This window comes from Suncus etruscus, chromosome 20 (genome assembly GCF_024139225.1).
Source record: "Suncus etruscus isolate mSunEtr1 chromosome 20, mSunEtr1.pri.cur, whole genome shotgun sequence".
NCBI classification, from domain to species: Eukaryota; Metazoa; Chordata; class Mammalia; order Eulipotyphla; family Soricidae; genus Suncus; species Suncus etruscus.
Genome location: NC_064867.1, coordinates 36,602,139 through 36,618,381, shown reverse-complemented (window position 1 = coordinate 36,618,381; position 16,243 = coordinate 36,602,139). Strand labels below are relative to the sequence as shown.

The 16,243-nt window shown below is 44.1% G+C and overlaps 1 protein-coding gene across 1 annotated transcript in view; it reads left to right on the top strand.

The window, feature by feature from the left end:
- Positions 1-16,243, top strand: part of FANCD2 (FA complementation group D2) — a 1,230,368-nt gene that overhangs the window by 223,767 nt on the left and 990,358 nt on the right. The window contains exons 18-27 of the mRNA XM_049766247.1: positions 997-1,128; positions 2,341-2,451; positions 7,122-7,231; positions 9,403-9,463; positions 10,599-10,718; positions 11,069-11,139; positions 11,228-11,374; positions 12,296-12,396; positions 13,312-13,427; positions 15,461-15,569. Coding sequence (XP_049622204.1) covers positions 997-1,128; positions 2,341-2,451; positions 7,122-7,231; positions 9,403-9,463; positions 10,599-10,718; positions 11,069-11,139; positions 11,228-11,374; positions 12,296-12,396; positions 13,312-13,427; positions 15,461-15,569 — 1,078 coding nt within the window. The remainder of the gene's footprint in view (positions 1-996; positions 1,129-2,340; positions 2,452-7,121; positions 7,232-9,402; positions 9,464-10,598; positions 10,719-11,068; positions 11,140-11,227; positions 11,375-12,295; positions 12,397-13,311; positions 13,428-15,460; positions 15,570-16,243) is intronic.

Genomic DNA, 16,243 nt, shown 5'->3' with positions numbered 1-16,243 from the left:
AGAAACAAGAGACAGGCAGGAGGAACCGGGCAGGGGAAGTCAGGGACCTTGGACACATCAGTGGTAAAGAGATGTAATATCTGTATATATCTAAACTACAGAGCTCAACCACACTGTAAGCCTGAGACCTAAACTGTAATACGTAGACTTACTCAAATGTGACTGTCAAGGAGGCAAGCTTAGGGGTAGCATAAACCTTGGCAGCATTTTAGGAAGTTGATTCTGGTGGTGGGACTGATGTTGACACATTTTATGAAATGTTTATGAAATGAAAATAGCTATAACTTTGTAGATCATGGTTTCTTAATAAATAACGAAAAGACTATGTTGTTAGATCGGGCCCACTGATGTAGAAATAAAGACTAAATGGTAATGTAACTAGATTGGTACAGTCCTAAATCTCCCAAATACAACATTAATGAAAACTGATGAGGGAGAGGCCAGAGCAATAGCGCAGCGGTAAGGCATTTGCCTTGCATGTGGCCAACAGAGGACAGACCCCAATTTGAATCCCGGCAACCCATATGGTCCCCTGAACCTGCCAGGAGTGACTTCTGAGCTCAGAGCCAGGAGGAATACTTGAGCATGGCTGGGCTTGACCCAAAAACAAAACAAACCTGATAAGGGGCCTGGAGAGATAAGTACTTGTCTTATCTCAACTCCTGGGAACACAGAGCCAGGAGTAAGCCCTGAGCAGTGTTGGTTGTGGCCCCCCAAACAAACCATGTCTCAAAGTAATGAGATTAGTTTGAGTGGGGAGAATGATTTTTATACAAGCTGAATTGGAATAGCCTCAGGCATTACTCTCTGAATGATCAGGCTGGGGCCACAGATAGTATAGCAGGTAATGTGCTTACTGGTGCACACAGTTGACCCACATTTGGTACCCAGTACCCCAAATGGTTTTGTTGGTTTTGGTGGTGCCGGGTGTGACCCCAAAACAAAAGCAAACAAAAAGATGGCTGTTAACCATGTCTTGTTTTTATCTTTGTACAGGAAGTGGTCGGGGCCCTGGTGACCCATGTCTGCAATGGGAATGAAACTGAAGTGGATATTGCTTTGGATGTGCTCTTGGAGTTGGTGGATAAAAGCCCATCTGCCATGAGACATAAACCTGTCTTTGTGAAGGTATCTATCTGGTTCTTTCATTTGACATTAGTGAATCATTTTTCTAACCTTTGCCTCAGAGGGGCTGATAGAGGAGTTCATCACCATCTATTAGAGAGTGAACATGATTGATAGGATATTCCCTCTTGATGAGGAGGTGATAGGGAAGCAGTAAGAAGAACAATAATCTCTAGACAAATTCATTCCTTGGGTACTTTTTATACTTAAATACGTGCTGACTCTATTCTGGATGTTATATGTAGGAGTTGGTATATGTCAGCCAGAGCAGGGATCTTAGTGTCCCGTTGTGCTCTCCTCCTTCAGGCAGGCAGAATGCCCTGAACAAATGGCCAGTCAGTGTGAAAATTGGGGAGTGGGGGAGTACAGAGTTAATCTGCTTCAGTTTTGGAGCCACACACAGTGGACCTTAGAGCTACTCCCAGCACCTTGCTTTGGATTTACTCTCAGCTCAGTGGGCCATGCATACTAGTTTTGGGATTTGTTTCTTCAACCCAGAGTGTGGCTTTTATTGAATACCAAGGGTTTTGGGGGGTTGTGGTTTTTGGGTGTTTTTGTTTGTTTTGGGGCCATACCCAGAGGGCGTACTCTCTGGGGGTTACTCTCCTAGCTCTGCCTTTAGAAATCTCTTCTGGGGGCCGGTGAAGTGGCACTAGAGGTAAGGTGTCTGCCTTGCAAGTGCTAGCCAAGAAAGGACCGCAGTTCGATCCCCCGGCGTCCCATATGGTCCCCCCAAGCCAGGGGCAATTTCTGAGCGCTTAGCCAGGAGTAACCCCTGAGCATCAAATGGGTGTGGCCCGAAAAACCAAAAAAAAAAATCACTTCTGGCAGACTCGGGGAACCATATGGATGTTGGGGATCAAATCTAGATTGGTCCTGGGTCAGCTGCATGCAAGCCAAACACCCTACCACTGTGCTATTGCTCCATCCCTAACCATGGTTTGATTTTTTTTGTTTTTACAGTACTTAAAAATGTTTTAGTTTGGTTTAGGGGCCACACTTGGCAATGTTCAGGAGTTATTCCTAGTTCTGCACTCAGGAATTACTCCTGGCACTGCTCAGGGAACTATATAGGATGATGGGAATCGCACTTGAGTTGGCTGCATGTAAGGCAAGCAGCCTACCCACTTTCTGTTGTTCCAGCTCCTAAATGTTTTTATTTACAGGAAAAATATTTTTGCTAACTTAAACCATTTGTGGCAATTTTTCCCTCAGAGCATTTTGGATTATTTAGATAATATGACTCCTCTACAAATACGAAAACTCTTCTATATTCTTAGCTCCCTGGCATTTTCCAAACAACATGAAACTAGCAATCATATCCACGTAAGTGGAAGCATATGAAGAAAGAATTTTGGCAGGGACATGGTGTGTGTGTAGAGGGGAGGGATGGTGGGGGGGAGGGTGTGTGTGTGTCTATCCGTCCATCTTTCCACACCTTATTTATGGCTCTGTGCTTAGGGATCACTCCTAGCACAGGTGTGCTAAGTGCACAGGGACTAAGTGGATCATTGAGGATCAAACCTGGGTCAGACATATGCAAGCCAAGTTCCTACCTTCTGTACTATCACTGGCCCCAAGAAAGAATTTATTTTTATTTACCATAGCATTAAGTGCATACTATGTAGCAGGCACTGATGTGAGAGGTCTGTCAGCTCTGCTGCCATTATGGAACATATTCAGTGAGAGTGGAGATGGATCCGTATGTAATAAACTAAATGAAACTTGAAAAAGAGCCGTTAGGTTCTGAGCTAAGCTATGGACACAAGGAGAGTTGCCCTGTGTTGCAGAGGGGAAGGTGGGTGGGTGGGTGGGGCAATGCTCCAGGTTTATCCCTGGCAGGCTCGGAACTATGTGGAGTGCTAGGGATCAAACCTAGATCAATCACTTGCAAGGCTAGTGCCTCGTCCACTATTACTATCTCTCTGACCCTGGTTGCCTTGTTTTATTTTGTTTTGGGGCCACACTTGGCGGTGGCACTCAGGTTCCTCCTGGCAGGCTCAGGGGACTATATGGGATGACGGGGATAGAACCTGGATCCATCCTGGGTCATCCACATGCAAGGCAAATGCCTTCCCACTATGCTATTACTCTGGCCCCAGCCTTGTTTTCTAAGGAACAGGTTTTGAGCCTCTGGGCTAGCTTGTATTTATGGACACTATTCCCTGAAAAAATATAGGCAGAAGGACTCAGAGAAGAACTTAGATTGGAAATTATAATTCAGCCTTATATTGTCTCTTCAGGGATGTCATGCTTACTAGCTCTGTGCTCAGGAGTGACCCCCTTGTGGTGTAGGGCAGAGGGCTACAAATCATGATTTAAATGCCTTAACCTATGTACCAGCTCTTCTGCTCATTCTTTATTGCCGCTCTCTGGCAATAATCCATATTGCATTGTGATTTTGGACAGTCTTCATTTTTTTTTTTTTTTTTTTTGGTTTTTGGGCCACACCCTGTGAGGCTCAGGGGTTACTCCTGGCTATGCGCTCAGAAGTTGCTCCTGGCTTCTTGGGGGACCATATGGGACGCCGGGGGATCGAACCTCGGTCCGTCCTAGGCTAGCGCAGGCAAGGCAGGCACCTTACCTCCAGCGCCACCGCCCGGCCCCAAAATTTTTTTTTTTTTTTTTTTTTGGTTTTTGGGCCTCACCCGGTGGCGCTCAGGGGTTACTCCTGGCTATGCGCTCAGAAGTCGCTCCTGGCTTGGGGGACCATATGGGATGCCGGGGGATCGAACCGCGGTCTGTCCAAAGCTAGCGCAGGCAAGGCAGGAACCTTACCTCTAGCGCCACCGCCCAGCCCCAGTCTTCATTTTTTGGGGGGGAAGAGATCTGGTGGTGTTCAGAGCTTACTTCTAATTCTGTGTTTAGGGATCACTCTTGGTGGTACTTGGGAGACCATATTGTGTGCCAGGAAAAGAACTTGGATTAGCCCTATCTGCTGTGCTCTCTCCAGCCTGAGTTTGATTCATTTTAATGAGTGAATAATTGTCTGTTGTTTTTGTATCCAAGTTAGTTTTATCCATCCATCCATCCACTGATAGACACTTGGTTTGTTCCAGTTATTGGCTTTTGTGGGTCGTGCTGCTGTGAACCTTGATATAAACTTGAGTCACTGTTTTTAGTTCTTTTGGGTAAGAATAGAATTATTGTGTATATGCTGAGTTTGTTGAATGTTTTGAGGGACCCCCAGACATTTTTCTTTTATTTTCTGTTATCTTGTAGCCCTCTGTGTCATCTTTGGAAAGATGTTTATTTAAGTATTTTCTTTCTTTTTTTTAAATAATCTTTATTTAAACACTGTGATTACAAATATGATTATAGTTGTATGATTACAGTCATATATAGAACAGTCCCCTTCACCAGTATAACATTCCCAGCACCAATTTCCCATATATCCCTCCTCCTCACCTCACCCCACCCACACCTGTACTTGAGACAGGCTTTCTACTTCCCTCATTCATTCATATTGTTATGATAGTTTTCAGTGTAGTTATTTCTCTAACTGCACTCATCACTCTATGTGGTGAGCTTCATGTCATGAGCTGCACCTACCACCCTCATCTCTCTTGTCTCTGAGATACTGTTAAAAATGTCTTTCATTTTTCTTAAAACCCTTAGATGAGTGAAACCATTCTGCATCTTTCTTTCTCCCTCTGACTTACTTCACTCAACATAATAGATTCCATGTACATCCATGTATAGGAAAATTTCATAACTTCATCTCTCCTAACGGCTGCATAGTATTCCATTGTGTACATGTACCACAGTTTCTTCAGCCACTCATCTGTTGAAGGGCATCTTGGTTGTTTCCAGAGTCTGGCTATTGTAAATAGTGCTGCAATGAATATAGGTATGAGGAAGGGATTTTTGTATTGTACTTTTGTGTTCCTCGAGTATATTCCTAGGAGTAGTATAGCTGGATTATATGGGAGCTCAATTTCCAGTTAGTGAAGGAATCTCCATATCGCTTTCCATAAAGGTTGGACTAGATGGCATTTCTACCAGCAGTGAAAAAGAGTTCCTTTCTCTCCACATGTTTATTCAAGTTCTTTTTTTCTTTCTTTTGACAGTGTGGGAATTGAATCCAGGGCCTCATGATCGTGAGATACATGCTCTACTACTGATCCACAACCCCAGCACTCTTTGTACATCTTTTTTTGTTTGTTTGTTCATTTGTTTTGTTGTTATTTTGGGTCACACCCGGCAGCGCTCGGGGGTTCTTCCTGGCTCTATGCTCAGAAATCGCCCCTGGCAGGCTCAGGGAACCATATGGGATGCTGGAATTCGAACCACCATCCTTCTGCATGCAAGGCAAATGCCCTACCTCCAAGCTGTCTCTCCGGGCCTCTTTGTATACCTTAAAATTATATTGTTGGGGCTAGACATTAGTACAGCAGGTAGGGCATTTGCCTTTCATGCAGCTGCCTCAGATTTGAGCCCCAGCATCCAGTATAACTCCCCAGTGCAGAGCTGGAAGTAACCCTTGAGCATTGCTTGGTGTGATCCCAAAACATAACAAATAATCATGCTTTGTTTAATAAGTGACAAGGAATGTTGTATTGTTAGCATGTACTTCCTTAAAATATTTTATGTATTGAGGTGTGAGTACAGCTTGCATTGCATATGGCCAATCTTGGTTTAATCGCTGGCATCACATATGATTCTCTGAACACCACCAGGAGTCATCCCAGAGCATTGCCAGATGTGGCCCCCAAATAAAAAACCCCCAAAATTATGCATTAATTTCTTACTGGATATATATGATTTTTTAAAAAACTATTGATTGATAAGTTTTGGGGCCATTACCCAGCGGTGCTCAGGGCTTACTCCTGGCTTTGCACTCAGAAATTGCCCCGACAGGCTGGGGGACTCTATGGGATGCCAGGAATCAAAGGGGTCCCTCCCAGGTCTGCTGCATGCAACACAAATGCCCTACCACTGTGCTATTTCTCCAGCCCCAGATATATGATGTTTCTAATTTATAATGGCAAACTATTCTCTTGTCTTCACTTACTTTATCTGCCTTTTAATGCTAAGAGTATTGAGTTTGGAGCCCGTAAATAAGGTAAAGGGGATAAGTTATGCCTTGCACATTACCAACCATGATTCAATCCCCAGTATCACATATGGACCTCTGGGTACTGTCAGTAGTGTTCCCTTAGTACGGAACTAGGAAGCCATGAAGCAGGCGTGATGTGTTTTGGGGGTCATATCTAGCAGTGCTGAAGGGTTATGGTGCCAGGAATTGAATCCAGGCCTCCTGCATGCAAAGTAGGTTTTGCATGTGTTCAGAGTGGAGCTCTTTCTGGCCCTAGTAATTTCTCTTGTCCTTGAAAAAACTTCCTGGGGCCGGGCGGTGGCGCTGGAGGTAAGGTGCCTGCCTTGCCTGCGCTAGCCTAGGACGGACCGAGGTTCGATCCCCCGGCGTCCCATATGGTCCCCCAAGAAGCCAGGAGCAACTTCTGAGCGCATAGCCAGGAGTAACCCCTGAGCGTCACAGGGTGTGGCCCAAAAACCAAAAAAAAAAAAAAAAAAAAAAAGAAAAAACTTCCTCTTTATTTTAGAGAGATTAGGGAGTATGGGCTACTCTCAGCCATGCTCAGGGCTTACTTTTGGCTCTGCACTCATGGTGGTGGATGATATGTGGGGACATCTCTCTAGGTGTGGACCATATGTGATACCTAGATTGAATTTGCATGGGTCTCGTATAAGGCAAGTACCTCACTTACGGTTCTATTGCTCCATCCAAACATTCGCTGTTAAATAGTTGGGAAAATGGACGAGAAAAAAAAAAAGGTAAGAAAACTTAAGAGGTGAAGTAACTTGTCAAATTCACACAAAAAGCCCTTGCTGTTGTAGGGTTTAGGCTTTTGTGTCCATATCCACCCACACACCCACACTCCTCACACGTCAATGCTAGACTTATTTTTGCTGAACCATATCCTTTGCCTGACAGACTTTTCCTGCAACTTCATCTTTGTGTCATCTCTTTGCAGGATGATCTGCACCTGGTGATACGGAAGCAGCTGTCCAGCACCATATTCAAATACAAACTGATTGGGATCATTGGTGCTGTCACCATGGCTGGCGTCATGGCGGCAGACAGGTACTCATAGAAATTTAGCCTTCTGCGCTGCATAGCGAAGTAGCTGCCTTGCAAAATAAAGGTTTATGTGGCCCACACAGCTTTCCATTGCTAGATGTTAAAAGCATGGTGAGACTCAAGCAAATAGTTGTTGTTATGAACTTATCTGATCTTAACTATACCACATGTGGTTCGTACAGAAATGCAGTCATAATCACGATGGTCTGATGAATATGAATGAAACTAGACATTGTCAAAAGATGGACTTTTCGAAGTGCTTTCACAAAGGGGGTCCATGTCCTCCTGAGATGTTTTAATTGATTTATTGTGTTTTGGGTCATACCCGCCAATGCTCAGGTGTCACTCCTGGCTTTGCACTCAGGAATTGCTCCTGGTGGGCTCACGGGATGCTGGGGACTGAACCTGGGTTGCTCACATGCAAGGCAAGTGCCCTGCCCATTTAGCTGTTGCTTCAGCCCATGATGCTTTTTTCTTGCATCTATTCCTGTCTAGGTAAAAGTCAGGATCTCTATTGTTTGTTATTCCCAAGACATTTGTCATAGCACACCTGATTTGATTTTTTTTTTTTTTTTTGGCGGGGGGTGAGGTGGGGACACATCCCATAGTCCTTGGGGCTTACTTTTGGCCCTTTACTCTGGGATCACTCTTAGCATCGCTTAGAGACCACATGAATTTTTTTTTTAATTTTGATATTGAATCACCATGATTGAATTTCAGTCATTTAATATTTTAACACCTATCCCTTCACCAATGCTTATTTTCTACCACCAGTTTCCCCAGTTTTCTTCAATTCCCCTCATCTGCTTCTGTGGCAGACACTGTTCTCTTTCTTTCTTTCTTTCTTTCTTTCTTTCTTTCTTTCTTTCTTTCTTTCTTTCTTTCTTTCTTTCTTTCTTTCTTTCTTTCTTTCTTTCTTTCTTTCTTTCTTTCTTTCTTTCTTTCTTTCTTTCTTTCTTTCTTTCTTTCTTTCTTTCTTTCTTTCTCTTTCTTTTTTTCTCTCTCATTTTCTCTCTTACTGTCTCATTTTTATCTTTTTTTCCTTGTAGGCACCATGGTTTACAATACTATTACTGAAAAGTTATCATGCATATCATTTTACATTCATTTAGCAACCAGTTTTTTCTGGAGTAATTCTTTCCAACTGTTATTGTTATAGTGGTCCCTTCTCTGTCAGAACTGCACTTGCCCTGCTCATTTCTATTGTCTTTGGGTATTCCTACGCTATGTTGTTTTTTCATTTGTTGGTTTGGTTTGGTTTGGTTTTGGGCTACACCTGGCAAATAACCCCTATATCTAGAGATTATTCCTGGCTTTGCATTCAGGATTTATTCTTGGTGGTGCCCATACGGGATGCCAGAGATTGAACCAAGGTTGGCTGCTTGCAAGGCAAGTGCCCTTCCCATTGTACCATCTCTCTTACCCCAGCATACCATGTTGTTGTTCTATCCTCTATCTATCTATCTATCTATCTATCTATCTATCTATCTATCTATCTATCTATCTATCTATCTATCTATCTATCTATCTATCTATCTATCTATCTACCTACCTACCTACCTACCTACCTACCTACCTACCTACCTACCTACCTACCTACCTACCTATCTATGTATCTATCCTTTTAATTAATATGGTCATTCTGTATCTGTGTGACCATATGAATTTCAGGAATGAAGCCTGGGTTGACCTCAAACAAGTCAAGATAGTATCTGCTTACTATCTTCTAGCTTTCTAGCATGCTGCTCTGTTTTTTGTTTTGGATGTGTAAGGGAGGCAATTTTTGCACTAATCCATATTCTTTCGATGGGTGTGTGATATGCTTGAGCTTGCTGAAATAGAGAGATGGGAGGTTAGCTCATGCAATGCTTAGGGGTCTAAGTATTTAACCAGAACCCTTCCCCCCAACAAACTCCTAATCCTTTTTGTTTTGAGGGCCCCCTCAAAGTGGCTCTGGGACTGAGGGTCACTCTGGAAAATACTTGACCTTTCAAACTGCCTAGAACCTCTGAGACCCAATCCCATGGTGGTAGGTATCATATTCAGAATCTTGACACCGGTCTCAGGTACAACAGCCCTTTGAGCTATCACATCAGCTCCAGAAGGCATTATTCTTAAACTTAATTGCTCCTTGTTACTAATTATTATAAGTAAAGTTTCATTTTCTTTTTTAGAAGTGCATCAGTCAGTTTAACCCAAAGGAAAACAGAGTTAAGCGATGAAAAATGTGCACAGGTGAGTGAATTCTTGTGATGTGGTTCATATTTTTATCAATAACTAAACAATTGGTTTTGGTCATGGCTAGTTTATCACAAAGACCGCTTCTGTTTTTAAAATAAAATTTTTTTCCCGGGGCCGGCATGGTGGCGCTAGAGATAAGGTGTCTGCCTTGCCAGCGCTAGCCTAGGATGGACCGCGGTTCGATCCCCCGGCGTCCCATATGGTCCCCCAAGCCAGGAGCGACTTCTGAGTAGCATAGCCAGGAGTAACCCCTGAGCGTCACCAGGTGTGGCCCAAAAACCAAAAAAAATATTTTTTTCCCCTGATTGTACGGTTTTCGGGGGGGGGGGGCAAAGGGGAAGGTCACCCTTTCCTTGATTTTACTCAGGGCTTACTCCTGGATCTAAGTTTAATGAACAATTCTGGTGAATCTCAGTGGACCAGGGATCAACCCCAGGTTGACTGTGTGCATGGCAAACACCCTACCCACTATACTATCGCTTCTGCCCCTGAACTCATAGCTCTTTGAATGGTATTATTTGGAAGTGGATGTTTATTTTTGAGCCACTCATGACTTCTTAGGGCTTCAGCCTGACTCTGAACTCAATGCTCACTCCTGGCAAGGCTTGGATTCTCTATGCAGTGCCAGAGATCAGAACTTGGGTGTAAGGCAGGCACCTTGTTTGCTGCATTAGATTGCCAGCCCCAAAGTTACTGCGCTGCTGCTTTTGCAACACCCAGATTTTACTGGTTTGGGCCACACTTCTGTTCCCTAATCATCTATTTTATTGGAAATTCCTGGAGAGTTAGGAAGGTAGGCCAAATACAAACAATGGCATTGAGACAGAGTCTGTGTGTCTTGTAAGACGTGAGTGTAAAGTTATGTCATGTCTAGAAAACAGCCTTGAATTAAGACTTTCTAATTGAAGTTTTTATTCAGATGTTATTGATTAAGACTTGCTTCTCATAGAAATGGTTTTATCCAATTTTGCTCGAGAAAATCTGACAGGCTACATGTGCCTGATGGATAATCCGAGTTTTGCTAGTCAAGTTGGAGAAAGTAAAAGTTTGAAGCTGAATGGAGTAAAGGATGGTGGCGGGAGGCACTGATCGCCCAAGGGCTGACCGTCCTTTCCTTTCACTGCTTCAGGTAACCTCCTTGCTGCAGCTCGTTCGTTCATGCAGTGAGCAGTCTCCTCAGGCCTCTGCTCTTTATTATGATGAATTTGCCAACCTGATCCAAGTAGAAAAGCTGGCTCCAAAAATCATGGTAATGTTCACGATATTTGCTTAACATGCTGTGTGAGAACAACTTGCTTGCACATTCTTAAATCCTTTATCTTTTTTCGGGGGTGGGGCAGGGCTACACCAAGAGATATTCAGGGTTTACTCCCAACTCTGCACTCAGGAATCACTCCTCATGGTGCTCTGGGAAACTTAGGCAATGCTGGGTATCTAATCAAACGTGGATTGATTACATCCGAAACAAGTACCCTGTCCTTTGTACTATTGTTCCGGCCCCAGGTCCATTTATTTATTTATTTTTGGTATTACACAAATAGCTTGCTCTTGTGAGCTCGCTCATGTCCTATAACCTGTTTGTTCATTTGCCTCCTGAAGGAGTGGGTTGGACAAACCATCTTCAGTGATTTCCAGGATGCCTTTGTGGTGGACTACTGTATACCGGAAGGGTGAGTACTACTTACCCTCCGACTCGGTTGTACTCCTAGGATGAAGTCATTTCGCTCAGATCTCATAGGATTCTATGTCTCTCCACAGCAACTACCCATTTCCTGTGAAAGCTCTGTATGGTCTTGAAGACTATAACAGCCAAGATGGGATTGCCATCAACCTCCTGCCACTGCTCTTCACTCACGACTGGGCAAAGGAAGGCGGTGGAGCTGTTTCAAAGGATCCAAACCAAAAGTCAGTTCGGGATTGGAAGTGGTGTGGTGTCGATGAAAAGGGGGTAGTTGGGGGCCGGAGAGATAGCATGGAGGTAAGGCGTTTGCCTTGCACGCAGAAGGACGGTCGTTGAAATCCTGGCATCCCATATGGTCCCCTGAGCCTGCCAGGAGCGATTTCTGAACATAGACCCAGGAGTAACCCCTGAGCACTTCTGGTTGCGACCCAAAAAACAAAAAAACAAAAAAAAAAAAGCAAAAAAAAAAAAAAAAAAAAAGGGCAAGAAAAGAAAAGGAAAGGGGGTAGTTACTTTCAGGAGGTTTGGTTGTGTATTGTTTCATGCCGTCTAATAGAGACTCTGATGGTTTTCTGCTTTAATTCTTTTTCAACTCATTTTTTGTTAAATCATTGTAAATTACAAAGTATAGAGATATGTTCGATTCATTTCCAGGCATACAATGTTCCAGCAGCAGTTGCTTCACCAGTGTTCACCACCTTACAACTTGATCCCCAGTTCCCCCTGACAGCCCCACCCACCCAACCCCCAGAGTACATCTGTGATGGGCACCTTCCCCCTCTGCCATAGAACTAATGTTCTCTGCTTTACCTTGCCACACCCTTCCCCCACCTGCCCAATTCCTGTTCCATTGATGAGCTTCCTGCTGAAGACCAGTTCGGCTCTTGGCTTCTCTTGCCTTTTTTGCTTTCTTCTCATTGCATTTGTCTGTTGCCATCTCCCTCCTCCCTTTTATCTTTCCTCTCCAAACACATGGGCATTTATTTACTCTCTACCTCTCTATCTGGTTAATTTGTTTCTTGTTAAGTTACGTGGCATGAGAGCAGACATTTCTATGTGCAAAGCTCACACAGTATAAAATTGTGTTCTCTAACAACATAAACTAAACTATAAAGTGGGATCTACAGCTGTACTTTCCTTCCCAGATTGGTGTCACCATTGTGCCTGACCCCCTACTTCCGACTACTGAGACTGTGTGTGGAGAGACAGCACAATGGAAATTTGGAGGAGATTGACGGCCTGTTAGGTACACACTGAAGCTAACAGTTCCTTTCTATAGAATGCTTTTGTGTACTTAAAATGTGTTGACATGGACCTGGAGTGCTAGCACAGTGGTAGGGCGTTTACCTTGCATGCTGCCAACCTGGGACGGACCTGGGTTCATTCTCTGCCATCCCATATGGTCCCCCAACCTGCCAGGAGCGATTTCTGAGCTCAGAGGTAGGAAGAACCCCTGACCACTGGTGGGTGTGGCCCCAAAACAAACAACAGCAACGAAAAGAGTATTGACCAGTGCAGGGGCTATGTGGGAAAGAATAATCTCCCTCATAGCTGTAGAGGATTACAAGACAAAGTAATAAATAGTTCCTGCATGTTAACAAACCAGACGACAGACTTCCATGTTGCTTTGTGACTCTAGCTTCTGTAAGTATTGCAAGACTTCTTCATTATAATGCTTGGTGACACATAGTGGAACACATGCTTTTGAAAGTACTTAGTTTTCAACGTTCAAATAAAAGTTCAGTGGCCAGGGGCCGAAGCGGTGTGCAAGTGATAAGGCGTCTGCCTTGCCCGCACTAGCCTAAGATGGACCGAAGTTTGATCCCCCATGTGGTCCCCCAAGCAAGGAGTAATTTATTTATTTATTTTGGTTTTGGTTTTGGGTCACCCCTGGCAGGCTTGTGGGACCATATGGGATGCCGGGATTCGAACCACTGTCCTTCTGCATGCAAGGCAAATGCCTTACTTCCATGCTATCTCCCCGGTCCCACAAAGAGCAATTTCTGAGCACATAGCCAAGAGTAATCCCTGAGCATCATCGGTGTGCCCCCACCCCCACCCCCTAAAAATAGAGTTTAGTGGCAGAATTAGACAAGCTAGCTCTCAGGGCAACTCCCAGAGGAGTTGAAAATGCTTGTTTCAGAATGCATTTCTCTTTCAGACTGCCCTCTGTTCCTCACTGACTTGGAGCCCGAAGAGAGGTTGGAGTCCATGTCTGCTAAAGAGAAATCCTTCATGTGTTCACTCATCTTTCTTACAATTAACTGGTTTCGAGAGGTAAATGGAGTTTCGGGTTTTTCACCTTTTGAACACAGTGTTTCTCAGAAGGAAACTTTACTTGCTTCTCCTGAGAGTTTCCTGAAAAGACTCGATCTAGCACCAGCCCCTGTGTACTCTCCCAGTAGGTCCCCCTCTCCCTTGTTGCATGTATTGTCTCATGTGACTAACTCGCATAATTAGAGTTCATTGAAAGATGTCTTTGCTGTATTATCTCCGAGTATTTCGTTGGCCGAATTTTTCTTGTGCTTGGAATAGCTTTATCTTCTCCACTGAGAAAATATTGCTTTTCTTTGCCATTGGTACAGGTTCAGTTATTTCATTCAGTGAGATCAAGTAGATAATGGTTTCCCCTTTAGATTATACTTCTGTTAATGAAATGAGGAAAGTGATGGTAACACGTTGGTGACATGTTACATGTACATCTCAGTTCTCTTCCCAGGCATGTTATTGAAGAGAATGTTTGGATTCTCTTACCCTTGCAGTTATGGGTAGGGCAGGCATTTTCCAGGATTTAATCAGCAGGTTTCAGGTACAGAAAATTTAAAGTGATTACAGTTAATCAGATATTTAAACGGAGCCAAATACTAGACTAATTTTTAAATTTCTATTACTTGGGCCCGGAGAGATAGCATGGAGGTCAAGCATTTGCCTTGCATGCAGAAGGATGGTGGTTCAAATCCCGTTATGCCATATGGTCCCCCGAGCCTGCCAGGAGCGATTTCTGAGCATAGATAGAGCCAGGAGTAACCCCTGAGCACTGCCAGGTGTGACCCAAAAACCAAAAAAAAAATTTCTATGACTTGACTGCATGCCTACTTGGTAGCTGATGAAATAAAAATAAAAGACTTGGCTAAGGCCATACGAGGATGTAGCAGAATAGGACTTCTTTCCCCCGAGTGTGCTCTTGCCACTGTTCCTTTGTCCCAGGTAATAAGTAGAACTAATTGGGAGCCAGAGAGATAGGGCATTTGCCTTGCATGCGGCAGACCTGGGAGAGGCCCAGTTTGATTCCCAGCATCCCATATGATTCACTAGCCTGCCAGGGACGATTTCTGAGTGCAGAGCCAGGAGTGACCCCTGAGTGCCACTGGGTTTGACCCAACAACCAATCAATAAATAAAAATTAAAAAAAAACCTAATTGGGCCCAGAGAGATAGCACAGCGGCGTTTGCCTGCAAGCAGCCGATCCAGGACCAAAGGTGGTTGATTCGAATCCTGATGTCCCATATGGGCCCCCGTGCCTGCCAGGAGCTATTTCTGAGCAGACAGCCAGGAGTAACCCCTGAACATCGCTGGGTGTGGCCCAAAAACCAAAAAAACAAAACAAAACAAAACTAATTATTAGAAGTGATCAGCCATATTGGCTCAACATTTTTCTCTATAGCACTTTTCTGTTTTGTTTGTTGGGGGGACAGGGGTCCTCCATAGACAAGCTAGGAATCACCAGGACTCTCCTGGAGGTGATCAGAAGTCTGTCTCAGGCCCTAGAGGGCCTAGAATGCTTTTTACGTTACATACTAAACTACTATGCTACTCTGTGATCCTGAATGACATGTCTTTTTTTGTTTTGTTTTGTTTTGTTTTGGGGTCACACACAGTACTGCTTGGGGGCAACTCCTGACACTACGTAGGCTCAGAAATTGTTCCTGGGGGCCGGGTAGGTGGCGCTGGAGGTAAGGTGTCTGCCTTGCAAGCGCTAGCCAAGGAAGGACTGCGGTTCGATCCCCTGGCGTCCCATATGGTCCCCCCAAGCCAGGGGCGATTTCTGAGCGCTTAGCCAGGAGTAACCCCTGAGCGTCAAACGGGTGTGGCCCAAAAAAAAAAAAAAAAAAAAAAAAAGAAATTGTTCCTGGCAGGCTTGTGGGACCATATGGGATGCTGGGATTCAAACCACCATCCTTCTGCATGCAAAGCAAATGCCCTACCTCCATGCTATCTCTCCGGCCCTTGAATGACATTTCTTATTAGTTGTGAAAACAAGGTGAAAACGGATTGTTCAAAGATTGAACATAGGGTTTGTACCTCTGCAGGTTGTCAATGCCTTCTGCCGTCAAGCGTCCCCTGAGATGAAGGGGAAGGTGCTCACTCGAATCAAGCACATCGTAGAGCTCCAGAGGATTTTGGAGAAGTACTTAGCAGGTGAGGGTCATGATCTTGGAGCCATGTAAGGACAGCAATGAGGGGGTAGAGAATTTAGCTTTCGAGTCACACTGAAAGGTAGCTGCCTTAAGGCTCTAATACAGTGGGACAGACATTTGTCTTTGACTCTGCCAAGCCGGTAATCCCATACAAATCCCTGAGCACAGCCAGGAGTTTTTCCTGAGAGCAGAGCCAGGAGTAATTTCTGAGCATCATTGGGTGTGGTCCCAAAACAAAATAAAACAAAAAGTAGCTGCTCATGCTTAGCTGAGACAAGGATACCTAGAGTCAACAAAATTTTGAAAGACTAGGGTGCAGGAATGTGACACAACATTTAAGCACTTGACTTGCGTGCATGAGATTTGGGTTTGATCTCTGGCACTCCAAAACAAACTAGAGCATCATTTTCCCTTGCTATCTTCAGCAATGCTGGAGGGTCATGGGGTCTTTGATGATGATCTGAAGTGACTTCGTTCATCAGTACTATAAATTTTAACATCTTTCTAACCATGTTACCTAAATTTTAATAAAACAGTTTTAATATGGTTAAGGCAGCTGGATTCAGAATTCTATGCCCTGAACATGCCACCCAGCCCCGTGTAATGAATAGAATTTAAGGGGGTGCATAGCATCAGTCCAAATTTGCTCCCTACTCTGCATAAATTCCTTCGAGC